Here is a 26697-nt window from a genome sequence, read left to right on the forward strand (position 1 = left end):
TAATGAAGAAAAAAGGAACTTAAGGAGAGAGAGAGAGCAGGGGGACATTTAGAAAGTAAGAATCTTGCAAGGACAAGATATAGAACAAGGTAACGCAAAGACGCAAAGAGGGAACAGGACAGGAGTGGGGTCTGTGTGTGTGTGTGTGTGCTCATCGATGTCTGAGCATGTGTGTGTTTGTGTCAGTCGAAAGTGTGTTCAGGCACGTATGCTTCCCCTAATCAATTATGCATTTATTAATAGAAGGCCTGAGAAGACAAAATTTCAAACAACTGAACGGTGCAGCAGCTTAGTTAAACAGCTGAATGGTGCAGCTTAGTTAAAGCCTAATTTCTTTTTTAGCAGCACTCCAGCCGCTCTGCTATGAATGCCAATCAGCGTTTAAACCCCACCCCTCCTGGCTATAACCCCCTCCCCTCCCCCTGCTGTTCTGAAGAATTCTCATCAGAGCCTCGCCTTTGAAATGTACCAGAACCACCACATCAAACAAGCCCGTTGCACATGCGTAGGCACACACATAAACACTGGCGCACACACACACTCACACGCATGCTTTCAGACATGCAAACATGCAAACATGCAAACAGGCACATACACACACAATGCCTGCCGATCAAAGAATCGACATCACAGTATTGTCCCAGAGTGGCGTTTTTTACCAGTGACCTTGGTACCGGAAAACCCTTTCAAAGCACACCTTCATGGACACAGGCGTCATCTTAACCTTTCCTTACACTAACTCCCCCGCTGACGAGGAATGGAAGACCAACTTTGCAGATTTGTTGAATGCTGATGAGATTTTACACCCCCAAAGGGTTGTATCTTGTATTTCTAACAATCCTGAACCAGCAAATGCGTCCCTGTTTTAAAAAATTCAGCCTGGGTACTGTCGCAAATCGTCTTTTCCATCTGTTCCGAATGGCTCTCAGTGGAGCTATACCGTGGTGTGACATGGGGCAAAAAACGTCTCTTCTGTTTCTGGCTACCCAGGAAAATGAAGCATCCTGGGACACGGGGAAGACACATTTAAATATGTAAATTCAGTGCGGCTCCCATTTATATTTGAAATAATAAAACCGTTTCAATACCTGCATTGCTTCATGCGAGTCCCTCGGCAGTAAGCCACGCATTTCTGTCTGTACATAGATCACTCACTAATCTAGTAAAAAGAGTCCAAAGCCTGAATGCTAATGTGGGACTTCGGGCTCGTTAAGTCATACAGAGGAATATGTGCTAAAAAGTGAAAAATGTTCGACCAAAGTGAAACATTGCTTTAGTTGCCCATCAAATGCCATAATTTAGACTGGAATCACACAGAAGAGCGGCCTCCGACTGATGAATATTTTACCTAATAAAACTGTCATCTCCATATTTAACACAGAAACAAGCCAATGCCCTTGTGAGATGGCTGTCAGTTAATTATAAAACTCTCCTCAGTAAAGAGAGAGAAAAACGCTCCAAATGCAACTCTTAACTCTCCCCCTACTGATATTAGGAGGCGTCAGGGGAAATTTTCACATTTTCCCCCTTTTCGGGATGAAATTAATGTGACAGAAAGAAAGGCTCATTGCACAGCAGCTAGATAGAGGGATGGTGTGGGAGGGTGGAAGGGCAGGAGGGAGAAGAAAAGGGGGGAGCATAGCATGGGATGAGTGAGAGTGCAGGAAGAGGGAGGGAGAGACGAGAGGAAGAGGGAGAGCAGGGGGCGGGGGGGGGGGGGGGGGGGGGGGGAGTGGGGGAGGGATAGAGAGATGGGCGTGCATGCTAATTTTATCATTCTGCTGATAAACTTTTCCTCCAGTAATCCTCCAGCTGGGACGTGAGAACAGATAGGAGACAGGGATAGGCTCGGGAAGTCTCGGCTCATATTAAACAGCCATCCCAAACAGAACTCTCTGTTCTATGCTATTGTTTTTTTTTAGATTTTCTCTCAATTCTTTATTTGCTATATTGTGACAGTCTTGTTTGCTGTCTTCCCTTTTAACACAATAAGAGGATCTGCTGCAGGTATAGGGCCATCTGCTCCGTTTGAGATGAAAAAGGGGGTTGGGGGTGTGTGTGGTTTTCATATAGCTTCCTCTCTATATCCATAACCCCTGACTAACAAAATCTCACTAAGTAGCATGTCTGTCCGCTTTTCCACACATTTGTTGTTTTTTGTCCCCCTAACACACACACACGTATATACACTGAGGCAGAGACATTTATCTGCGTCATGTCCTCAGAAATCAATAACCAATCAAAGCAATCATTGCCTTTATAGTCCGTCGAACGCACCGCAGCTATCACACACATGCCCAGGATGTCACATGCACACACACCCATGCTGCGACCCCAGATTACACACTCCATCTCACTTTCAGTTTAACCAGGCCCATTGAGGATTATAGATACATAATGCCATGTGTACAGATTAGGTATGACAATAAACTACTGATAGCCAAAGTAAGCCCTGCCTTCTCTGTGGCTATGTGCGGTACTGTATGTGTGTGTGTGTGTGAGTGTGTGTGTGTGCCCGTTAATACTGTACTGGCATGCATGAATAAACATAATGTGTAACAGAGCTGAATTGGAATGACGTCTCGGCACAGAGACACAGTGTGTGTTTGTTTTGTGTACGTGTGAGTGTGTGTGTAAGTGTGATCTGTTACAGAGCAGATGAGAAGGAGACCTCAGTTCCTGCATCACATCATTCTGCCAGAAGGCTTTTATACTTGCTCCCAGTCACCCGGCGCTACAGACGAATATGCGCGCACACGCAAAAAGAGTGTGAAGAGGGTTGGTGTGTCTCTTACTGTTGGCGTCAGTGTCGTCACTCTTGGGAGGGGTGTGTCCGGTGTATCCAACAGCAATCCTGACCATTCGCTCTGGATTTCTTATCTTCTTCAATCCTACAAAGAGGGGGAAAAGAGAGAAAAACACATTCAGGAGGCGCTGCAGACTTTGGTTTCCTCATCCGTCTCCTCTGAAGCTTGGAAACAAAACTCCAAGTGATATGCATGTGGGCTGATCCATTTTCAGATCCACTAACTTGCCTCCATTGTGTCTCCTGATCGATTGGCCACAGTAGATGCACTGCCTCCATGTGTGTGACTAACTTGTACCAAGCTTTAGTTTCTCTTCTCTCTCATCATTTCTCTGTTTCCCTGACCACTGTTGCTATGATACAAAGTAGACCAACCAGCACACAGGGAGATGGTTTTCCAGGCTATATGGTGGATGTTGTTCTCATGCCCACTGGTGTACTCTGCTGATCAGCGCCACACACATCTGCCAGGGGTGGGAAGCTGTACTGCTGTCTGCCCTGCCATGCATTTGGCTTCCATTCAGCACGGCTGAGCCTCGTAAATTATTACATCGTCTCTACATATAACACAGAGGGGGGCAACGGACAGAAAACCCTCATACGGTGAATGTGTGAGTCGGTTTGCGTGTTAGTATTTACAGTATGGGCAGGGGGATGGTTTTATATGTATGTGGTACAGTGCCTACTGATCTACCCATGGGCCATCTGTCTCATCTACAGTTCGAGTCTTTACACGCAATGGGACTCTCAACCCACTGCCTTCCCTTTGCCTCTGGCTGCACTCTGCATGCCTCCCTGCACGCTTCTCTGTATGTGTCTGACTTTTAAGAGCTGTACACCTGCATATGTGCTTCCCAAATGTTAAACACTACTTGTGTAGTTCGAGTTATCCAAAAATTGCCCTTTAAAGAAATCCTGCTCAGCATCGCTCTCTAATGGAGAGAGGTTAAAAGTGACTTTGTATCACTTTTCTGAGGAAGAGATCAGAGGAATAATTTAAGAATAGTCCTATAATAAAACTGTCTTCAGTGCTATGTGTCATTTTAGCTGTTAGGGTATTGAAGAACTGCGTGTCATCCATAACACATTGAGCTGATGTGTTTTTTGGGGATGTGTGATATCTTCTTTGAACAGGCAAGACACAAAAAACAAGGCTTACAGCGGATTAAACCAGGGGATGTTTATAAACAAATGTCAAACACACAGGTAAGAAACAGAGATGTCATTAGAGTCGAGGTGGAGATGACATTGCCATGGTGGTTTTGGTCACCTTAAATAATTAATGAAAGACTGAAAAACAGTCAGGAGGGTCTGAATGAAATGGTGGCTGTGTGTGAAAATAATGACCCATGAGAGTTTTGCAGGGGGACTAAAAATGTAAACTACATTCTTACGTGATATGACCTAAAACTGACACACACACACAGCTCACAACACCTCCCCCCCTCCCTAAATGCAGCCAGATTCTCACCTTCACTGCCTTGGCAACCATAAGCACACATCAAATGAACACAAACATAAACACACACGCCAACACGGGATAGTGACTAAATAAATGCACAGCTGGTCGGTGAGGTTGCTTGCATGTCAGGCAAGGAAATCTACGATTCAATGGTCTATTTTATGCCTTCAGAGACACACACACACATATACACACACACACACACACACGGAAAGCATCTGAATTCCTTCAGCGTGAACCACTCTCATCCACATCCCTTTTATGCTAAACGCTTGAAAAGCACTCATAAAGCAGCTGCTCTGGGGAAAGGCTGGCAAGCGTCGGACGGTGAAACGGTTCCCTATCCCGACTCACTCACAGCCTACCGACGGGACAACTCTCCCCCCGTTATTTATCTGCTGTCGGTTGACCGTGCTCCACACAGCCGCTGGTTCAGCACCAGCGTCCGTGTTTTCGGGACGAGCTAGAAGAAAGGGAAAGCCCCGCTGTTATCTCTCTCCTCCTCCATGCCTCCGTCCCTACATTGCCTCGCCTGAACCCCGAATAGCCGGACTCTGCCACCTCAAATAAAACCCGTTATTTCTCTCTTACCTTCCGGCTTGTTTTCGGCAGCCATTTCCCCTCCGCCGCGCGCCTCATCCCTCCTCCTCCTCCTCTTCCTCCTCCTCCTCCTCCTCGACTCGACCTAGTGGTGGTGGAGGTGGTGGTGGTGGAGGGGGGTGGGGGGGGGACCACGCGCGTGCACAGAGAGGACAGCTCAAGGAGGGGGGCGGGGCAGAGAAGAAGGGGTGGGGGGGGGGGGGCGAGCCTGCCGCGTTCAGCAAGACTATTGGTCCGCACGGGAGAGGACTGACAGCGGGGATCCGTGATGGTGACTCGCTGAACTCTCCATCCCTCCGTTTGTTCCACATGGTCCCGCCCCCACCACTTACGGTTACGCGCACTCTTCCTCGCTCTCTCTCCCCTCTCACGTCACTGAACGACGTCTGTATTCGAGGACACCTTGACAGCCTCCCACAGCATCATCATCATGCACATCATCGTCTTTTCTCTCTCTCTCAACACACACACACACACACACACACACACACACACACACACACACACACACACACACACACACACACACACACACACACACACACACACACACACACACACACACACACACACAGTAGGCCAACACACACACACACACAACGTAGGCCAACACATTACATTACAAGATTCAAAAGCTTTATTGTAATATGCACAGTATAGCTAAGTGTAGTTATGGCAATGAAATCGTAAGTCCCAGGCTCCAACAATGCAACACAAATAAGACATAAACAGTCAAACATATTTTAAAAACAATATAAAAAACAGTGCAAGAAAAAACTGAGTTTTGAATGTAGATGAAGTAAACTATATACATGTAAAAACAAAATGCACAATTTAAATGTAATAGGATAAACAACAACAGAATGACACACACATACAAACGCTCATTTATCCACATGCAAATCCAGTGGACTGTTGACAGTCCGATGAGCGTCCGTGTCCCGCCATAAATTACGAACCCCTTTTGAATCTAAATGAGCAGAACTGCCTTAAAGAGACTTGTGTTTGGATATGGGTTGGCGGTGCTGTCATTCGCTGTGGTGCTGAAGCACGTGGTGCTGAAAGGACAGCTCCACGCGCGCCTACACAGGCTGCGCGCACTACATCGAGCAGTGTTATTGAATTGAAGTGATGATAGGTCAAGAGAAAACTTATAGACTAACATGAAAAACAAGATTCCGCCCCCTCCCCCCCCCCACACACACACACACCCTCCCCCCTTGTTGCATAACTTTTCTTCAGCAGGAAATCGATGTAGGCCTATCTTTCTGTTATATTCACACGGGAAGTGAAGTTTCTACCGCTTTATAGGCTATCCCTTCTAAATAATGGGATTCAACCGGGACCATTGTGTTCTTGTTTTAAGCCCACACTGTCACTCTGTGCCGCGGGGTAGAATATCGCCTTTGCACCAAAGCCTTGTGTTTGACAGAGACAATCCTCTCCGTAGACAGGCTTCACGAAAACTAGCTTTTAAATCTCAAGCTACGTAGCTTTGCGTAGCCTCGTTCAGGCACACAAGGCTCTTGGCCATGACACAGTTCAAGTATGATGAATAACAACGAAAAACAAGTAGAATATATGTAGCCAAATAAAATATATCGATTTAATTTAACCTTTTATAATCTGTAGCCTAAAATGCACATTTGCCATGTAAAGAAATATAGAACCATTTCTTATCTGAGTAGTAGTGTGTTGTAAAGTTATTTTTCTACGTTTTAGTTACCAATTAAGAATTGCTTTGTTATACAATTCTGAAGTGAAACTGGGCTGTATTTCCAACAACACAATACTGCACATTTGGAACAGAAAACAGGATGATGTTAAAACGTGTGCCTATACATTTCTGTATTTAAGATTACCTCCACCATGGCTGGCAACATTTAAATGCTGCTTTTTGATGCATCGCTAATAATAAGATAATAGGCAAGGCAATACAATGATTTACTGTATCCTGTTGTCTTTTAATCAGTCGGCTACTGATGCATTTACATGTAAGAAGCATTTTAATATTGTAGTTGATTTAATATACTGTTTGGTTAACACATATTTTATAAACTAATATATTCGGTTGTAAAATCTTAATGGGAAAAAACAGAGTAACCAGAAAAAATTCCTAAGAGAAATATGGTGCAGTAGAAGTAGAAAGAAGCCATCCACCTGAAGCAAAGTTAAGTATTAGGTTGCATTCGACTACTGCCTTCTTCTAAATTAGTAAACAATTAGTACTATTAGGCTATTAAGTACTTGCAGTTTTGCTAAGTCTTGCATTTTTACTTGTAGGGTAAAGTAGAGCTTTTTTACATTTTGGTAATGATAGGCCTACTTATTTAAAACGGATCTGAGTTGTTGACAGGACATTAAGCTGGACAAATATGTGACCAATGCAACTGTTTCAGGGCCCAGACCCCAAACAGCCTGGCAAGTGGCAACTTTTTTGTTGGTGATTTATCTATCTTTTAAAAAAAGGACCTTGAGTGCTTTACTAACTGAATCGTGGATGCTTTATGGCGGACCTTATACTTTCATACCGAAGAGCGTCACCATGGTAGGGGGGGGAAACACATATCGACACACAAAGTAAACATGCAGTTTGCCGAAGAGACGATAGACTACCGAGTGTTTATAAAGAAAGAAAAGTAACACTTCTATTTAAACGTACTGACTTTGTTCCTGCATAGAGCTAGTGTCACATACTTTCAAACTCGAACACATCCAGTAGAGGACGACAGATTCACTTCCGCTCCCCGCCGTGCAGCTGACCAATGAGCTTCCAGGACACTGGAAGGTGGGCGGGACCATACTAAACGCAAACATGGCGGCGTCCTTAGATGATGATTTTGAGTCTGATAACCAGGATTACTACTCTCTGCTCAACGTCAGGAAAGAGGTATGGCTTTAATTAGTTTTACAGGCACACCGAAGGTTGACTGACCTCTCAATGTGACTGTCGGTCATATAACCTTTAGGAAAGTGGTCTTCAGACGGTGCTTCACCCTCCAGTCGAGGAACCGTCTTCTTCATCAGCACCATCAGACCGGTGGATGCTGCAGAATCATAAAAAGCCGGTTATTTCATCATCTACTTTAGTTAAATGCAGGCAGTGTATATTCTCTGAAGTGGGTGCAAAAATAATATGTCTGCACCGATGTGGATCTTTTCAAATCTCATTAAACTAGGGAGAGACCTGACTAGGATTTAGTTGGCGTTCAACTAGATAACGTTAAGTAGCATTAGTTAATGTGGCAGACACCATTGCCCAGCAGGAAGTACATTGACCCAATTTTTGTCTGTGGTTTGTTGTCAGTGGACAGGTAACTCTTTTCAATTTTGTTTAAAACTGGGATGCTTAAATGCAACAGTATTGTATTGACTGAGTGAAAATGATTCTGCACACAATTTGAGAGGTTATTTTCAATCAAAAATGCCTCTCTAATGTGAAGATCTCCTTCTTTGATCTGTCTTATATGATAGAACATACACTGGACTTTGCAATCCAAGAGGCTCATTGGTTCTGGCATTTTAGAGACTAAACTGATCAAATATCCGTCAGATTAATCCCTAATGAAAATAATTGTTAGTCACAAGTGACACCTGTCCTCTCTCCCTTGCTACAGGCTACATTGGAGGAGCTAAAGGCGTCATATCGGAGGCTGTGTATGCTCTACCATCCTGACAAACATCGAGACCCAGAGCTGAAAAGCCAGGCTGAGCAGCTTTTTAACCAGGTGCATCAGGCATATGAAGGTAAGGACACTTGTAGGTAATTGGGATTCAAACAAGGAAAAAGCTAATTTCTTTTGTATTAGTTTTGATGAAATAACCCCATCTCCATTTTGCAACATTATTGTAGGGTTAACCATTTAAAAAAAAGAATCATCAATCATTTGGATATAAAGTTTTAGTGGGTATATGATAATAATAGGTTAGATTGCTATGTTAAGTAAAATAAATTCATCATATTACTGTAATTAAAGGTGGGGTAGGTAAGTTTGAGAAACCGGCTCGAGATACACTTTTTGTTATATTCCATGGAATGCTCTTAACATCCCGATAGCAATGAATATCTTAAGTGCTTTGACAAAAAATCCATACAAAAATGTCATCTGTGGAAGCCGTAGTACTGTAAAAAGCACGACCAATCATTTTAGCCGGCCCGGCTAAAATAACTGGATGGCCTACCTGCCTGTCAGCCTTCCATCTGTGCACAAACTTATCTCGTGCTCTCATTGGTCATGTGCGCGTTCGTGTGTGTTGGAGGAGGGGCTCTGTAAGGAAGTGGCAGATTTTTTCCGGCTGCGTATTTTCAAATTCTAGCGCACTCGAGCTGGTTTCTCCAAAATTACCTACCCCACCTTTAAGCCCTCAAAAACAGGAAAAAGTCTAAACATTAGACTATATCTTGTCTCATTGGACAATATATTGTATTATACATAGTCAGTTAAAACATTTTATTGCCATTCTTGTTTGGAAAATACAGATGAAATTAAGCAGGGCATGGAAACAGACACAACTCCATTCAAAGCACACAGCTAAATCAACTCCTACATAAGCTGAACCACAATTTCTCTCTTTGCCCTCAGTGCTGGGTGATGCTCACTCCAGAGCCATCTATGACCTCTTTGGCAAGAAAGGGTTGGAGGTGGAAGGCTGGGAGGTATGTATTCTGTCTATTTTGCTGCTACTTTAGGCATACTTTACATTAACATATCTTGATAACTGTATGGTGTTGATGCTGCGTAGGTGGTGGAGAGGAAGAGAACTCCAGCAGAAATTCGAGAGGAGTATGAAAGGCTGCAGAGAGAAAGAGAAGAGAGAAGACTGCAACAAAGAACCAACCCCAAGGTTTTTACAGTCACAACTTCACCACATTCCTCAGTCAACTTCACTTCTTTTATTGTATTTCTTGTGCGGGCCACCATCTTTAAGCAGATATTACTGAATACATTAAGTAACACAACTCAATTTTGACTGTGGATGGTGTCCAAATTCATTTCATTATGTCCCTCATCCTTTTCATGCTTTTTTAATTAATTCTGTCAGTCTCTCCCCTTCACTCCTTTGTTATGCAGGGTACCATCAGCGTGGGTGTGGATGCAACAGACCTGTTTGACCGCTATGATGAGGACTTTGAAGAGATGCCAGGAGGAGGATTTCCTCATATTGAAATCAACAAGATGCATATTTCCCAGTCCATAGAGGTACAACAAAACACACACTCAATATTCGCTCTACATATTGAATAAAACCACATTTTCAAACACATTTCCTAATTTCAACACATTTCTGCTGCATTTTATATGTTCTATTTATTTTATGTTTTTCCTGGTGCTTTGTTGCCTAATGTATGTGTCGTTGATTTTACATTTTTTGTTGATATTATCCTTCATTAATGAGGGTATGTGAAGTAAATTGACCATGGAAGGCACCATTTGAATACATTGTATTACTGTTATTAGCATTATCTTTAAACATACACAGCTACTTATCTGAGCCAGGGTGACTGCAGTATTCTGTGTTTTCCTGTTTTTCTTCAGGCTCCTTTGACGAACACTGACACAGCAGTGCTGTCTGGTTCACTCTCCACACACAATGGGACCGGAGGGGGCAACATTAACATGACCGTCCGAAGGGTTACGTCGGCAAAGGGCTGGGGAGAGGTACACACACACATATAAAAACTACTTGGTGACAGCATGAGACAAATGTTCAATTGGGATGATACTGATTGTTTCAGTATTTTTGGTACAGAATGCAATCACATGTTCTTGTGGGTTCTCCTCGGCAGTTGGAGTTGGGAGCTGGGGACATACTTGGACCTCTTATCGGATTGAAGGTGTTTCGCAACATCACCCAACGGTGGTAAGGCCTGATTCTCTGATATAGGGGAGCATAACATCCACTGTATTTACATAAATTCAATGGTTGGGATTATTTGAAGATAATGAACTTGCAGGATTCTTGCTGTTCTGAATTTGTATCCTCACGTTTTACTGCACTAATTGTAAGGCGCTTTGAATGAAAGGGTCATCAAAATGAGATGTAATATAGCATATGAAAAGCATATTCTGCCTCTCAAATGTTTTCTCTGTTTGTCTCCTGTCTGTCCAGTTTCTTGACAGCCCAGTGCGGTCTGCAGTTCTCTCCTCGAGGTTTGCGACCCACCTGTTCTATGATGACAGCACGTCACCTGGACCAGAACACCATGGGTTACCTGCAGTGGCGCTGGGGGCCCAGCAGCGCCATGACGACCAGCCTGGTGCGGGACACAAAGAGCAGCCACTTCACTCTGGCTCTGCAGGTAAACATAAAGGCAAACAATAATGCATAAACACTGTAGGGAGGCAGGTATATACGGTACACAGCTACAGTACCTGCTGTTAATATGGTAAGTACAGGTTGTACTGTAACTTAAAGTGGCAATAAAAAAAACTTTTGATTGATCCCCCTCCCCTCCATTTCGAAATGGTATAATTTTGGCTCTGGATCGCTTTCCATTTTCTTCAGAGCCTGAGAAAAGATAAGTATTTAAATATATAAAATTGTAATAAATTCCCAATACTGCTTGATGCAAATGAATGAGTGATGACGTTGGTGATATGCAAATGACAGTTTTATATTAATTAGTCATTCTAATACAGTATTCATTCTCTCCTAACGTCCCTTGCAGTTGGCGATGCCTCACTCCTACCTGATGATGAGCTACCAGTACAAGTTTCAGGATGAAGACCAGACTAAAGTCAAAGGCTCTGTGAAGTACGTCTGTCCATTTATCCTGTCTGTCTCAAAGGATTTCTTGTTTCCTTAAAGGTGGGGTAGGTAATTTTGGAGAAACCAGCTCGAGTGCGCTAGAATTTGAAAATACACAGCCGGGGAAAATCTGCCACTTCCTTACAGAGCCCCTCCTCCAACACACACAAATGCGCACATGACCAATGAGGGCACGAGATAAGTTTGTGCACAGATGGAAGGCTGACAGGCAGGTAGGCCATCCAGTTATTTTAGCCGGGCCGGCTAAAATGATTGGTCGTGCTTTTTACAGTACTACGGCTTCCACAGATGACATTTTTTTATGGATTTGTTGTCAAAGCGCTTAAGATATTCATTGCTATCGGGATGTTAAGAGCATTCCATGGAATATAACAAAAAGTGTATCTCGAGCCGGTTTCTCAAACTTACCTACCCCACCTTTAAGTAACAGTTTTTTTATTATAATTATTAAAATATAAGTCATATTGTTTTTTTTTTAGATCCTAGCAATTCTTTTCTAAAAATATAATGTTTTTATAGCACATTTTTGAGAAAGAAAAACAATGTAGGAAAACATAAACATATTTAAAATTCATAAATAGAGAGTTCATTGATACATACAATATTCATGTAAAAGTATTATTTACAATAAAAGTAGAAAATATCTTCTATTGTAAAAAATACTTGCAATCTTTGGTTGTACTGGCTGTAAAATGAACCTACTACCTAAAGTAGCTGAATAACTTTTTATTTATTTTTGCGTTCCTCCCTCTCCAGGACAGGCTGGTTTGGTACTGTGGTGGAATATGGAGCAGAGAGGAAGATCAGCCGACACAGTGTCCTGTCAGCCACTGTCAGCATCGGGGTCCCTCAGGGGGTCACGCTCAAGATCAAGTACTGTCCAACCCAACATATGATCTCATTCTCTCGCGGGTCCTAATCTCCCTGAATCTAATGTATGTCTTTATTTGTCCTGGTGTTTCTGTGCAGGTTGGCACGTGCCAGTCAGACATACCTGTTTCCAATCCACCTCACAGATCAGCTGCTGCCTAGCGCTGTCTTCTACGCCACCGTTGGGCCCCTGCTTTTCTACATGGTCGTCCACAGACTGGTCGTCATCCCATATACACAAGCACAGAAAGAGCAGTCAGTACATCTTCTGTCCTAATAACACTCAATCAGCATCTCACTTTGCCAAAATGTGACTATCGATCTATGAGTGGCCTGCTCCCCAGTTTTGGGAAACAGACAAGAGTTTCTAAATTGAAGCAAAGCAATGTAGACCTGTGGATAAGGGGAGCAGCAAAACCTTTTTCGGCCGCCGTCTCAAAAAATCAATATCGGTTTAAGTGTACACTATATTTAGAATTTTTCGCCTCTTTACCTTGCTGCCAGAAAGCCTTTACCTGGAGGAACTGAAGTGGTTATCCAAGCTCTCTTCAAAGCAGCCAGACTCCTTTGACAAAAACAGTAATTTCACCGCACAGAAAACAGAAGTTGGTCTACCTCTGCCTCGATCTGGTGGTTTTGAAGATATTTTAGATAAAAGCTTCACTTCCCCCTCCAAAAGGGCTGTCATGTGGCAAGGTAATTTGTAATGTGGCTGATGTTTGGCTGCTTGCCGTGTCCACCTGTCCGCCATTTCCTTTAATACCATTTACAATGGCACTTTAGAAGATCAGTACTATCCCTTTAAGTTTTACAGTTTTCTAAAATGTGTTTTTTGCATTAATGAGGGATAGTTTTGTTATAAAACTTGCTGTCTTCCAGCTAAAAAAACAACTATACAGCCCTGAGTTACAACATTTGATTGTTGGTGTCATTGATATTGCGGGGGGGGGTTCTATCACACTGGCACTGTCACCACAGAGAGCCTCCACAGTGATTCCCGGTGGGCGATTGTTGATGTCTGCTTTGTGCTTCTCAGAGATTTGGAGCTGCAGAGGAAGAGCTCGGCAGTAGACATTGCCAAGAAGAAGACCGAGGCAGAGTCTGCTGTGAGTACTCGCACTCGCAGTGTGCCAACACACAGTTACTCGCTGTGTGTGTGGGAATCATTGTTTCTACGTTCAGCTCTCCTCATCTTGTCTGAAAATCTCTCTCCTATCCAATTCTATTTTGTCTTCCTCCTCCTCCTCTATCTCCCTCGACTCCTCTGCAGGTTCTGCTGATGCAGGAGTCTGTGAGGAGAATCATAGAAGCGGAAGAATCCAAGATGGGTGAGGGAACACACACAAACACACACAAACACACACAAACACACACTACAATCAGAGTGAAACCTTTTTAAGTTTGCTGCCAAAACTTAGAAAAAAATCTTAATTCACATGTGGGACATTTCTCATGGTTGCGTTAACTGTGTGATATAGTGATGCTCTAGGATTAAGTTTGACTAAGTCTGACTTCCATCATTTACTACTGTAAAGCATGTGTTGCTGATTTAGCCCATCTCCATGCAGTGTTTACATAAATTAAGCCTGTTAGTCTGTGCACACAACACCAGTGTGTCATTTGGTAAATCCAGACTGCAATTTCAGTGTGTTCATTTATTTCCCATTATAATTGGTAATGATATCAAGCCAACAAAGTAAAATGACAAAGTTATTGGCCTGTCAGTCCTCTTCTTATCTGACACAGGTTCTGTGTATTCACAGGAAAGCACTTATAGTTGTCCACTTCTAATACAAGAAGTGCTAACTGTGTCCTAGACAGTATTTCAGTATGTCTGTATTACACATCACACATACTCTCTCACTTACTCCCCCTTCACTTCATGATACTTTTAAAAATCCGTCTTATCTACAAATCTCTCCATAGTCTCACCCCTACATTTCAGAACTTCTCTCCCCTTACAGCAACATAAGCCTTCTCAGATCCGCCCACCCATTGCATGTTAGCTTTTCTCCATTTGTGGAAAAAAGAAATGTGGGGACAGGGCTTTTTCTGAAGCAAGACGTACATTTAGAACCACCTGTAATCTCTGGGCATCAATTGTGATCAGATTTTCCACCACATGTACGCACATAAACAGTATGTCTTTATGCTTGCATTGTGAGTACATAATAGTATGTCTTTGTGAGGCACGAAATCTGTTTACTTAGATACTATGCAAATAAAAGAATGTTAACATTTTGTTATCTTGTATGCACTGCCAAAGGGAAATGAGAGCACTAAACACTGAGCTTCTGTCTAGGTCTGATCATCCTGAATGCGTGGTATGGAAAGTTTGTGACGGACACCAGCCAGAAGCAGGAGAAAGCAAAGGTCATCGACGTCACCGTGCCTCTGCAGTGCCTGGTCAAGGACTCCAAACTCATCCTAACAGAGGCCTCTAAGGTGTGTGTGTACATGTCAGTGTGTCCATTTGATTGTCCACACCTCTGTATATGCATGCGTATGAATTGCTTCTCTGTGTGCAGGCTGGGTTGCCGGGCTTCTTCGACCCCTGTGTGGGAGAGGATAAGAGTCTTAAGTTACTGTACCAGTTCCGAGGCGTCATGCACCAAGTCATCTGCGCCGACACCGAGGCACTACGGATACCCAAGCAATGTTAGTATGCAGCCACTTAACCCAACAGAGCCAGAATTATTATCACTTAGCAACACACTACTACAGTATAAGCCTGCATCCATGTTCAAATTATATTTATTCTGTCTTTTCAGCTCACAGACTCGAGCCTGAGTCCTCCTAGGAGCCCACTACTGTTGCAGCACCAGAGGGCGAAACGCAGATCAAACAGACTGTGTGTCAACAGAAAAAACGAGGGGACAAATCAACAATAAGTCTGTTACTCTCCTCTGGTCCTCTTCTGTCATGGTATTTAGTGAATCTGTTTATCCAGTTCCTCCACTCGTCCCTCTCCTCTGAGGTTCAGCAGAATACACGAGGCAGCTCACAGTGTGTGTGTCTCTGAGTCAAATATCTGACAGCTGCAGGAGATCAGACACTGGCCCTGAACATAGTTTTATATATAAGTAAATATATATACATATATGCACTACACAGAGGGACTGATGGTCACTGCGGATGTGGTGACCATTCCTGTCCAAGATGAGCTAAAAGTGCACATACATTTAAAGAAGTGTATTGAATTCTTTTTATGTCAAGTATATAGAAATGAGCCGTAATGTAATTTGACCCCATATCATTGTCGTCTTAGTCCTGTATGTGTATCACCCGGGTAGGTTAATCTATTCATGTTATAACATACCAGTCGTTTCATTAACTCGAGCAAATGTCTCTAAAATGCAGAATCATGTCTCTGCGTAACTCGTGTTTTGGTTCACTTTATTGAAATGTCCCTACTTCATTTATTTTGCCTTTGAGTGACATGTCTGCTGCTCAGGTGAAAACTGGTGCTCAAAACTTATATCTGTGAAGGTCGGATATGGAAGTTGGAGGAGGAAAAGTGAGAGAGATGCCCTTTGATGGTAGTGGTCCAACCCAGGCTTATATCTTTCATACTGAATTTTTAATAATTCAGGCAAGACTGCATTTTTAAAGCAGAAGTTCCCCTTCGATTTGATTTGCGTCAGTGTTTATTGATTGTTGCTCTGCAGCTGCAGCCCAATGATTTTTTATAAATGAAGGTTGGGTGTGTACTTCACTTCTACTTCCAGCCCTAAGCCCCTGATAACAGTAACTACTGGTACGCATTTCTCATATTTAGGCCTATGTAGATATGATTAAAGCTGTTTGGCGTAGGTCAACACTTTCCCTTCCTGGAGGTTGTGTTTTTCACTGTGACAGGCAATAACTTGAGCTGACAGGAGCCACACTAAAACCCTCGTACTGATCATGGAACATTAACATGGCTGCATTTATTTGTTGGATTGTGTGTTTGTACACCAGACCGGTGCCATATATTTGTATTTGTTGTTCTGTCCCTCTTTTTTATTTTTTATTTAAAAATTGAATTCATCTGCTATTGCCATGTCCCTTCTTATACATGTATAAGATGCTAAACCATGCTCATCACTTAGGGGATAATCAACACACTAACATACCATTAATGTAGCTATTTTACTTAGGTGAGGTTGATATGGATAGACCTAATATCATATGATGCACTTTCTGTTCAGATCGGTTGCAGTTTGAAATTGTGGATTGAAACTGTTACTACAAAGGGAATAGCGTAAGTAAAATGATTGCTCCATTTTGTTGGGAGACACCGTCATGGGCTACGGTGAATCCCTGAAAACACGATCAAAAATAGTATTATATTGACCTAAAATGTATTTATTTTCTTTGCACAAAAAGTACATATTAGAGGCTTGTCATGACAGTGGAGCTGAAGCCTCTAAATTAAGTTGCATACTTTTACTGAGTTTACATCTAAGAAGTTATGACAAGTCCTGTTTATTTTATATTGTGCATTTGTTCCATTGCTGCAATTGACTCACAAGACGAGGGGGTGTGTAGGCTCAAAAATAAAAACAGGTAGCATTACGATGTATACGTTTTTGTTATTGGTTGAAAGGATGTGTCTCTACAGTCAGATCCATAGCAGTCTTGTGTCACTATTACAGCAGCCATTTTGCACTTGACTGTTTGTAGCATTTGTCTTCTCTCGTTAGTTTTAAGTGTGCTGTAAAGTGTTTTGACAGGTCAGCTGGTCACCTCTGCTCCAGTGCCGTCATGAGGCGCCATGAGGTCAGCAGAAAGACGGCTTCCCTGCTGTTACACTCATCAAACTGACCCACATTAGTATGTAAATATGCTGTATGGTTGAGGAGCCTGTGTTCTCTGTCCTGTAAAAACTACAATAAATATGAAGCGATCAGATTCCTGTTTGATTTCAAGAGCGTTGCAGATGGACTAGCCAATTAGAAAATGCACTGATGTTATGAAGACAAAAAGGAAACTAGTTAAAATGGTAACTCTTTATTTACAATAGTTTACAATAGTTTCACAGAAACAGTTTGCACCACAGAACAGACAACGCTTTCTCAATAAGGGGATAGGATAACCCAAGATCTGGATCAAACAAGCTTTATCACAATGAGCTAACATTGATTACACTGATGTCTTAAAGAGGCAGACTAGAATTTGGATTTTGTGCCCAAAGATATCTCTTCAGGTTCTCTTTTCATGACATGAACGTCCTGAGAAACTGCTTTTTATGTCTTGAAAACTCCCTAAAAACATCAAAACCTGATGTTTCTTATGATCTGGTGATTGCTGGATAGAAACCAGTTAACGAACATTTGAAAATACCAGACAAGAGTGTAGCTTAACCACTTTAAACTTTTAGAAAGTCCTGTATTCTTTACATACCAAAGAAGCATTGGGTTGTTAGTCATTGCCCAGTCAAAGTAACTGATTCTGCATTACAAAATCCCATCCTGGACTTATATAAAAGGTTCTGAGTCTAAAATCTGTCACTACAGTATGGCTTTTATATTTTATCAGACAAAACAGCAGATGGCACATGAATAACGAAGCTTAAAAACCAACATTTCCAGCAAGTTTTAGGGAAAAAGTGCAATAGTAAAAGCATTTTTTTCAACTAAACCTGCTGCATGTGGAAATAAGTGAATACTGCTGTGAAAACATTAGTGAGAGGTGATAAGAGACAAAATCTGTTCTCCTGATCTGACCCTTCAGAGACAAACAAAACAGACCGACCCGGCCCATGGTTCTTTGCAGATATCCATTTCTGTTTCTTACAAAGATTGAAACCATGAAGCTAAGTTGAGCCATAGCAGCACATGCTTTGCCAACACCCTCACACTGTCATCCTTTCAAACAAACACACTCATGCATAATTTCCACTGGACTATTTCTAACAACACTATTCCAGTTACAATAGCTTTATTTTCTGTTGATACTTTAACAGGACGGCCATAGGAGTTCCCTTCTATAAATATGCTTGTCTCTGAAAACTCTGTCATGAGCATGAAAACAGAAGACATGAAACAGAGGTGAATTCAAACAATGGTTTGGAAAATAATAGTAGTTATGAACAATACCACTGTTCTAACCCGTCATTGAATGCAGCAAAAACACTGAGCAGAGGCAAAAGAGAACTTCAAACTGAAAACCCTGTCATCTGAATCTTGACAGTTTTATATATGTGAAATAAGAAGTTATTTAATATAGAAAAAAACAGCTCATCTGAACAGGATTCTGGTGAAAGACAAACACTGTTTAAACATTTTGAAAATAAAATGGTGTGAGAACTTTGTGTATGGCCAAGGAACGTCTTAATTGAGAGGTTGGAAGACCGTTTCTGAAACAGAAGGGGGAGGAAGAAGCGCTTGGTTCAGTTAACGGGCTTCAAGCCTCAATGATATTCTTTCACAATGTTTTAAATAACAAAACAGAACAAGAAAGAGATGAAGCAGATGCAGACTCTCGTATCCTACATCTTTGCTCTAGTGGATTATACCTCAGCGTAATACTATAGCACCATCTGAAGCAGTTAACACAAGGCTTAGCTTGTTTTACGGTTAATTATGTAACATTTATAGAGTCATCTAAAAGAAGACAAATCCAGTTTACTCAGAAAGACATACATGTCCTTATGACAGAAAGGTCATATGAATCCTTAAAAAAAAAAAAAGTGAGAACAGTGCAAACTGTCTTTCCTACAAATCCCAGCATGCACCATAGTGGGTGGCAGTTTTGAGGGTATTCTCTATATGGCAGTTCATATGTTTCCAGTGTTCACGAGACACCAAACAGTAGAGGTTTGTCCCTACGCTAATGTCATCTACAGACGGACATCCATTCAGTGATTGCCTAACGCACGGAGTCTGTAGGGATGCAGGAACAAACCTTAGTTAATCTAAAAATCAAACTGTTTTCAAAAAGGGATAGGGGCTTGGGATAGGTCCACCAAAGTGTGTATAGAAAATGTGGGGTTCATGGCTGGGCATGAAGGACAGAGACTGAAGGTTGCAAGACCTGAATTTGAGGAAGGGTCAGTCCAGCAGGCGGCATGGAGGCAGGAGTGGAAGGGGTCAGAGTTCAGGGGTCGTTCAGGGGTCGACCTGGGGTCAGTCCAGCAGATGCTTGCGCGGGCCTATGCGCGAGCGGTGGGACCGGCGGGCGTCTGCGGTCCCGAGTGACTCTCGGCAGCTCTGGCACGTATATGTCTCTGGAACGTGGCTCTTACGGATCTTGGCACAGGACAGGTGGATCCAGGTGTTGCACTGGTTACACTCGATCATGGCCCGGCCCGCGAAAGGCTTCATGCAGAAACACGTCACCAGGTCCCACGAGTCGTCATCTGAGGAGGCAGGAGAGAGCATACAATGAGTCAAAATATGGACACTCTTAACGTTCTTTTATACACCGAGGGATATGACAGTTTATGCCGTGCTATAGCAGAAATGTGTCAACTGTTGGGAGAACATTTGCACAATGTTGTGTAATATGACAGTGTGTCGTCACCTTTTTGAATAGATGAGCAAATCCTGCAGGAAATATATTGCACATTGACTGAAGTCTTTTATGTATTGGATCCTGTTTACATTTAAAACTGTAACTGTAAATTATTATTTTCAGGAACCTTAAAGCTTTAAAGGTCACCTATCATGCTATTTTTAGGCAATAGCATAGGTCTCAGATATATAAAAATATATAAAAAACATGTCTATGAAGTGTTTTGCTCAAAATACCAAACAGATCACCCATTCTAGCCATGCCTCATATCCCTCTATTTCACTTCCTGTTTCAAAAGTGCTGATTTTGGGTATAAAGCTTTAAAAAAAGAAAAAGGAGGGGGTTGACCTCATGCGGGAGATTTTACCGGCAGATACTGCGGTGATGAAACACCATATCATGGATTATCAAGGATTATTTCTGAAACAGTATGGAGCTCAAAGGCTTTCTCTCTTGCCGGTTATACCACAAGGTGAGTTCCTTTTTATTTCCTGCTTCTTCACAAACATGCTCTCCAGTACAGGTTAGCTCTGAGTGTTAGCGATGCTAATGTAAACATGCATCGACCATATTACGTCCAAAACAGTCGGGCATTGTTTCTGATAGGGCCGTGGGTGTAAAGCCAGCCTACATTTCCGATATTACGTCATATCGGACGCAAATCTGGATCAGCTCCGTTGTAGCCCCGTTTTTAGAGTTTTGGGTATGATAGGTCCCCTTTAAAATTTGGAAAGAATTTCAGTTTTGTTTTTTTAAATCTTTTATCTCAAAGGTCGTCTCATGTAAGGAAGTTGCTTAGTTTATAATGAAGTTACAAAAAAATAATTGTTTGTTTAATTAAATACAGTATGGTTGTTTTAAAACATTTCTCAAGTTTACAGCAACTACTCTATCATAATAAATACTGTTACCTTGATATAAAACTGCATAAGTTATGATTGAATATTTGGCAATATAAAAACCAAAATAAAACCTACCAGAGTCCACCATGATGTCCTCATCCTCTCCTGATCCGTCTTCGTCTCTGAACACCACCTGTTTCCCCTGGCGGAAGACCTTCCTCTTTCCTGCAAGGCCCTCCACCTTTTGTACCTTAACCATCCCTTCTTCGAGGTCTTCGAGGTCTTCGTGACCCCAGTCTTGACGCTCGTCGTTGGGCTCCTCCTTGCAGGGGGCCGAGCTAGGCAGGCGCTGGGGGGTGATGGGGATGCTGAAATCATCTTCAGGCTCCTCTTTGATCGTTCGGCCACCAAAGGAGTCTGGGTACTGCAGCCCTGGAAACGTCGGGTGGGCTTGCTGGACTCTGCTCTCCTCCCCAGACCCATGTTCCCTCTCCTTTCGCCTTTTCTTCTTCTTCAGCTTGTCAGCTTTTCTGCGGTCATCTGGGTGCAGGGTTGGGATTGTGTGCTAGAGGAGAGAAATAAAAAAAGGGAACGCATGTTTAAAGGAAGGAAGGCGAACATATAAGGCTAAGGATTTGACTTGGATTAATTTAACTCACTTCTTTCTTGGTGTGACCAGACAGTGTGGCTCCTGGCTGTGGACGTTTCCTGCTCCTGTCCTGGGGGGCCTTGGGAGGGCGCTGGGGGCAGGAGGTTGGGGGTCCCGGGGTCCAGCCATCACTGTCAGCTGTGCTGCCTGTACTGTTGGGAGGACTGGAACTACTGCGCAGTGGAGAGTCCTGTATCGAGACAAAGGAAGAACTAGAAGTCAGTGAATTCAAAACACACAACCACGGATAACACTGGTGATAAACAGATTTCTCCACCAAACAACAAGATGACCATATATTGTTATATTCCTATTCACAAATATATTCTATATATTAAATGTGTACTAATAAGGTAGGCAGTAGCTCATTCCATAGAGGCATGGCTTGGGAACCAGATGGTCGCTAGTTCAAGCTGGCCCGGACGCTCTGTTGACTGGTAGCTGGAGAGGGGCCAGTTCGCCTCCTGGGAACTGCTGACATGTCCTTGAGCAAGAACCATGGCAAGTCCTTCGCTCTGAAACCTCTCTATGTGTGTATTTAGGGCAAAATGTCTATAGGTCCTGTTTGTGTGTATTTCAACTGTATCAACAGAATGAATTTTCCCTAGGGGATTAATAAAGTGTGCTTTCTTCTACGCATTCTGAGATATACTGTACCGGTTTAGAGTTATGTGTGTGGGTAAAGTGCAGCTTTAGACCTTTAGAGGGTTTCTGTGGCATTTTCCTTTAGTTCCATAGTTCAGCAGAAGATAGACAGGAACGAGAGAAAAGAGAGGGGATGACATGCAGCAAAGAGGAACCCGCTGTTGTAAGTAAGCACTGTCTAGGGGTCCTTGACTGAAGAAATTCTTACTAGATTAACACTTAGATAATTTTATTTAGCATTTAAACTATAGTTTTGTTTCTTGTCATTCATCATAAAAAAGCACAAATAAAAACGAATCAATTAAAGAATTCCTAGTCGACTAAGGTCCAGATATACAATACATCAACAAAAAAGGGGAATTCTTTCATGACAGCTTAAGTGTTGGGCTGCGCTATTTATCATATTATATTAATCAACCATAATGTAAACCTCTATGACTTTTAATTTTGATGTGAAGCTGTAGGAAGGAGACCAGGCACATAAAACCCTCATTGAATATCAACAGATGAAAGGACTTGCACCACATGACATAATGTGCAAAGACAGACAGGCAGAAGGAAAATGTATTTGTTAGAGGAAAACCGAAAAGCAACTTGGTGACAAAAGACCTTTAGAGGAACAACCATAACTTGAACTAAATGAGTCAGAATCTATAAATCTACACTGCTGGTGGTGAGGAAGAAGAAGTACATTTGTCAAACATCAGATCTGACAAAATACATTTAAAAAGGGTGTCATATTTTGTTGTTTTATTGGTTTAAAAGAAAATGTTTATAGTTAAAACCATTTTATTAGAAAAGCAAATTATGACAATATCATAAATGTTCTGCAAGTTTGGGGGACTTATCCGAGTTTGGGAAACACATGAGGTGTGTAACAACAGATAGTTAATCCAACACTGAGAAAAAGGAGAGTCCTTTGATAACAGGACATCAATGTTTTAGGAAGTGGAGGTGCATGTTTTAATGAGTAAGCTTTCACTTTAACAATGTTTTTTAGCCATAATAAATGTGCTACAGAGAGGAACATGGGTATGAATCGGTGTACAATGTGATCACAACTACTCGTCAAACAACAGAGTGCTCAGTTAAGGAGGTGACAAACAGCAGTGTACATGAAGGAGGATCCAAGAGAGATTTTAAAAACAGAATTCAACGTATCATATGAAAAGTTAGAAACTCTACATTCAAGATCAAATAAAACACATGCTACTAACGTGTAAGATAATATGCTTATAGTTTTAGAACAACTTTGAAGACAATGACATCCAACTACACAAAGTCTAGACAACGTATTGCCAATCACAACAGATATGCAGGATTCAAAAGGATTACATCCATCGTGTGGTCAATAAGTATCTGCTTGCAGTTTTAAACACACACCTCTCCATTTAAATCCATTCTACACATTTCCCACAGGGCAAAATGTCTGTTGATATAATTTTGTATCTATTAACTTCATTAATTTACAAAAAACATGTATGTTTTATTTATGATTTAGCTATGCATTATGGTGATTGATGTTATCCACTGCATGTGTATACTCTTGATTTAGTATTTCTACTATGTGGACACATACTGTAACTCAATACAACAGTTCTCATTTGTAACTAAATGTAGCAGATTAAAACGAGTGCATTACCATTAAGGTGAAGATGTATTGTAGTTAAAAGGCACTAACTGCTTCATTTACTCACCTCTTGCGGGTATGGGATGTAACCAGCATAGGCCAAGACGAAAGTGCAAAACTTGTTAAAATCCTCAACTGTCCTCCTCCTGTATGGCGGGCTGAAACCCTGAAACAGTCATTGAAACATTAACACGCTGCATTAAACCTACACAACCCGACATGGCGTTGACCATTGTTTTATACTGATGGCGTTGACATTAACGACAAGTGATTGGCACACTCCATTTACGAGACTTTACAAACGTAGACTCCGCGTCGAATCAATACGACATAACAACACTGGAAGCAACTCAAAAATAAGATGTTGACAGTCTAAAGTTTGATTAATCGCAGACACGAATGTCTCTTTGGACTCGTCAGTGAGGCTTCCCACCAACCTCCACCGATTAACCAACGACAGCTAATAGCAACGTCGGCTAGCAATACACAGCAAATAAGTAACAAATGCTAATGCTACGAAGCTAGCTGCTGACAAGAGTCGGTGAAGTTTGACTGGCATAACATGCAAATATAACGCAGTATGAAAAACCGTCGAAAATTCAAAGACGGAAATAAGAGCAGAAGTGTACGCCAACTGTCGATAGAAATAGATGGCTTGCTTACGATGTTTAAAAAGCCAACGTTAGTGATAGCATATTAGCATTCTGTGGTTATGATGATGGAATGTTATTTTTTCGATGAAACGTTAAGCTAGCTTCTGCGTCAACAGTCTTACAAAGTGCACTCTGAAGTAGTGTTACTTACTTATGCTCACACACAACTTTAAGTATTGACAATTGACTGTTTGAACGAAGCTTTTCTGGAAGTTTAACGTGTGTAACTATTTTAATATCAGCACCAGTAGCTAACATTATGACAACATTAGCGCGGTATGCTAACGAGCAGCTGCTACACCGTGTGGCGACAATCTCGATCAAGTTGACGTTTGCTAGCATCGTTAGCCATGTCTGCAAACACTGTGAAATAGTTATGCAAGAACACTTACCTCCGACTGAAATGCATGGGATGTCGATGGGTTTATGTCACCCATCTTTACCGAGTACCCGACCACCTGGCGTTGTGTCGATACCGCGACCGTAAACACTGTGGTTACCTAGCCTATGCTTGGTAGATACGAAGCTAACGTCAACGTTACTTATGCTAAAACTCGAAGCAACAGCTTTCTCTCAGTTTGCCATCATCCTCCATCAGCACAAGCGATAACGTTGTTTAACCAATGCAAGGAAACAAACAACTAATCGGCTCTAAGTTGAAAAACGTGTCTCCGGTGAAGAGTAAACGGTACTACTGTATCTACACGTAGCTGTCCGGTAATGTCTTCTGTTGATTCGGTGTATTGGCTGCTGGGGGAGCGGTTCGGCTGTCACCAGCTGCCTGCCCCCTTCTAACTTCTTCTTCTGTGGTGTTTATTGTCGTATGCCAAACAATGGAGGCTCATTTCCGCCACCCACTGGACTGGACAGTGGCAGGAGATATATTGAAATAAAACAAACAAAACCTCCTCAGCTCTCTCTATTAATCCACATGGTGATATTGTATTTTCTATGAGTTAGTATTAATTCCTGTCTTTATTCCAGGGGCGGTTCCAGGGGGGGTCAGTTTATGATTAAACGATTTCTTGGCAGACGGAATAGGTGGAACTAACGCTATTTGTCATTCTAGTCGGACCCATTAGAGCGTAAAAACTGTAACTATAAGTATCTGAAATAAATATGTGTACTGAAACAAATACCAATAACTGTATTGCATTGTTTTCTTATGCGCAATTACTTCATACTGTCTTTGTCTTTTTCGTCCTGCATTTATTGTGCCCCCCTCAGAAAATAACTGGCCCCAGCCTGGCCCCCCCAGTCATATTGGTCTAGAATCGCCAGTGCTTTATTCATTGTAGCTTTATATGTTTATTTTAATAGAAACAGATGGTAGCTTAGCGCTTGTAACATGTGATGTGATATATGGTAATAAACATTCAAATAAATCAACAAGTGTGTGTATCTTTGTATATCATTTAAAAATTGTATTTCATGTGAAATTGCCTCAATACTGTGATATAAAAATTATAATTATATTATAATAATTACAATAATAAATACTTATCGTGGATATTTTTTAATTAAAAATGGTAATATGCTTTGTAGTGCCCTAAAAGTAAGGAAATAGTTTTACACCATTGTATAGAGTGGCGAAGTCCCTCCCCTTCCGGTTGAGCTCCATGGGACCTTATTTCGGAAAAGTTATGCATTGAAGTCAATGGAGAGAGAAAGATTATCTTTTGATCCCGTTTGAATTGTGCCACGAATTACACATATGATGTTTGTCAATTTAAAAGATAATTTTACAAGTCAAAAAAATAAAAATGTGTCGTAAAACTGTGAAGTAACACTTTTTTTGTGTGAAACCGCTCAATGAACTACATCTCCCGTCTCGCACCACACACCAAGACGGCCGTCACGTTGGCACATTTCACTTCTTTCTTTCAGAATGAGGCGAAAAGTATTAAAAGAGGTGAAAATCACTACAAGTCTGGGCATGTTGAGAGCTGTACATACACAAAAGGGGAGTTAGTCGGTTCCGTAAGAGCTAGCATGCGGGACCGGGATTCTGGGATTTGTAGTCTTTCTAGTTGCGTATTATTCATAGTCTTATATTTCAACAGTTTTACGACAAACTGTGACTTTTTTGACATGGAAATGATTATTTAAGATTGACAAAGATAATCTTTCTCTCTCCATTGACTTCAATGGAGAGAGAAAGATTATCTTTCGCTCCCGTTTGAATTGTGCCACGAATTACACATATGATGTTTGTCAATTTAAAAGATAATTTTGCAAGTCAAAAAAAAAATGTGTCGTAAAACTCTGAAGT

At 41.8% G+C, this 26697-nt stretch overlaps 3 protein-coding genes across 6 annotated transcripts in view; 1 reads left to right on the forward strand and 2 right to left on the reverse strand.

Moving 5' to 3' along the window:
- The window catches only part of LOC117486564 (calmodulin-binding transcription activator 1-like), a 50810-nt gene extending 45848 nt beyond the window's left edge, over positions 1 to 4962 (reverse strand). For all 4 annotated transcript variants that reach the window (XM_034135076.1, XM_034135075.1, XM_034135077.1 and 1 more), the window contains exons 1-2: positions 4860 to 4962; positions 2796 to 2891 (exon numbers count right to left, since the gene is read on the reverse strand). In XM_034135076.1, the coding sequence (XP_033990967.1) occupies positions 2796 to 2891; positions 4860 to 4884 (121 nt within the window). In that variant the 5' untranslated portion in view covers positions 4885 to 4962. The remainder of the gene's footprint in view (positions 1 to 2795; positions 2892 to 4859) is intronic.
- Positions 4963 to 7633: 2671 nt separating this feature from the next.
- On the forward strand, positions 7634 to 17402 carry LOC117486451 (dnaJ homolog subfamily C member 11-like). Its single transcript, XM_034134887.1, is given in 17 exon segments — positions 7634 to 7652; positions 7655 to 7758; positions 8486 to 8615; positions 9452 to 9525; positions 9612 to 9713; positions 9941 to 10069; positions 10406 to 10528; positions 10657 to 10730; positions 10980 to 11169; positions 11539 to 11624; positions 12396 to 12512; positions 12609 to 12764; positions 13546 to 13615; positions 13780 to 13837; positions 14812 to 14954; positions 15038 to 15167; positions 15281 to 17402. Coding segments are annotated over 17 exon segments (1734 nt in total). The 3' UTR covers positions 15310 to 17402.
- Positions 17403 to 17485: 83 nt separating this feature from the next.
- phf13 (PHD finger protein 13) lies at positions 17486 to 25208 on the reverse strand. The gene is made up of 5 exons (XM_034135078.1): positions 24818 to 25208; positions 23840 to 23938; positions 21508 to 21687; positions 20984 to 21413; positions 17486 to 19851 (listed from the first exon to the last, which is right to left on the reverse strand). The coding sequence occupies exons 1-5, from the start codon at positions 24860 to 24862 to the stop codon at positions 19619 to 19621; spliced, it is 987 nt and encodes a 328-aa protein (XP_033990969.1). The 5' UTR covers positions 24863 to 25208; the 3' UTR covers positions 17486 to 19618.
- Positions 25209 to 26697: the final 1489 nt, after the last annotated feature.

Source organism: Trematomus bernacchii, unplaced genomic scaffold (assembly GCF_902827165.1).
Source record: "Trematomus bernacchii unplaced genomic scaffold, fTreBer1.1, whole genome shotgun sequence".
Taxonomy (NCBI): Eukaryota; Metazoa; Chordata; class Actinopteri; order Perciformes; family Nototheniidae; genus Trematomus; species Trematomus bernacchii.

Excerpts from the sequence above, each read along its gene's own strand:
- phf13 (XM_034135078.1), bottom strand. The coding sequence starts at position 24,862 with ATGGGTGACATAAACCCATCGACATCCCATGCATTTCAGTCGGAG. Across the intron at positions 21,414-21,507 it reads CTGGTCACACCAAGAAAGAA|CACACAATCCCAACCCTGCA; the intron begins GTGAGTTAAATT and ends TCTCTCCTCTAG. Across the intron at positions 19,852-20,983 it reads GGACATCATGGTGGACTCTG|ATGACGACTCGTGGGACCTG; the intron begins GTAGGTTTTATT and ends CTGCCTCCTCAG.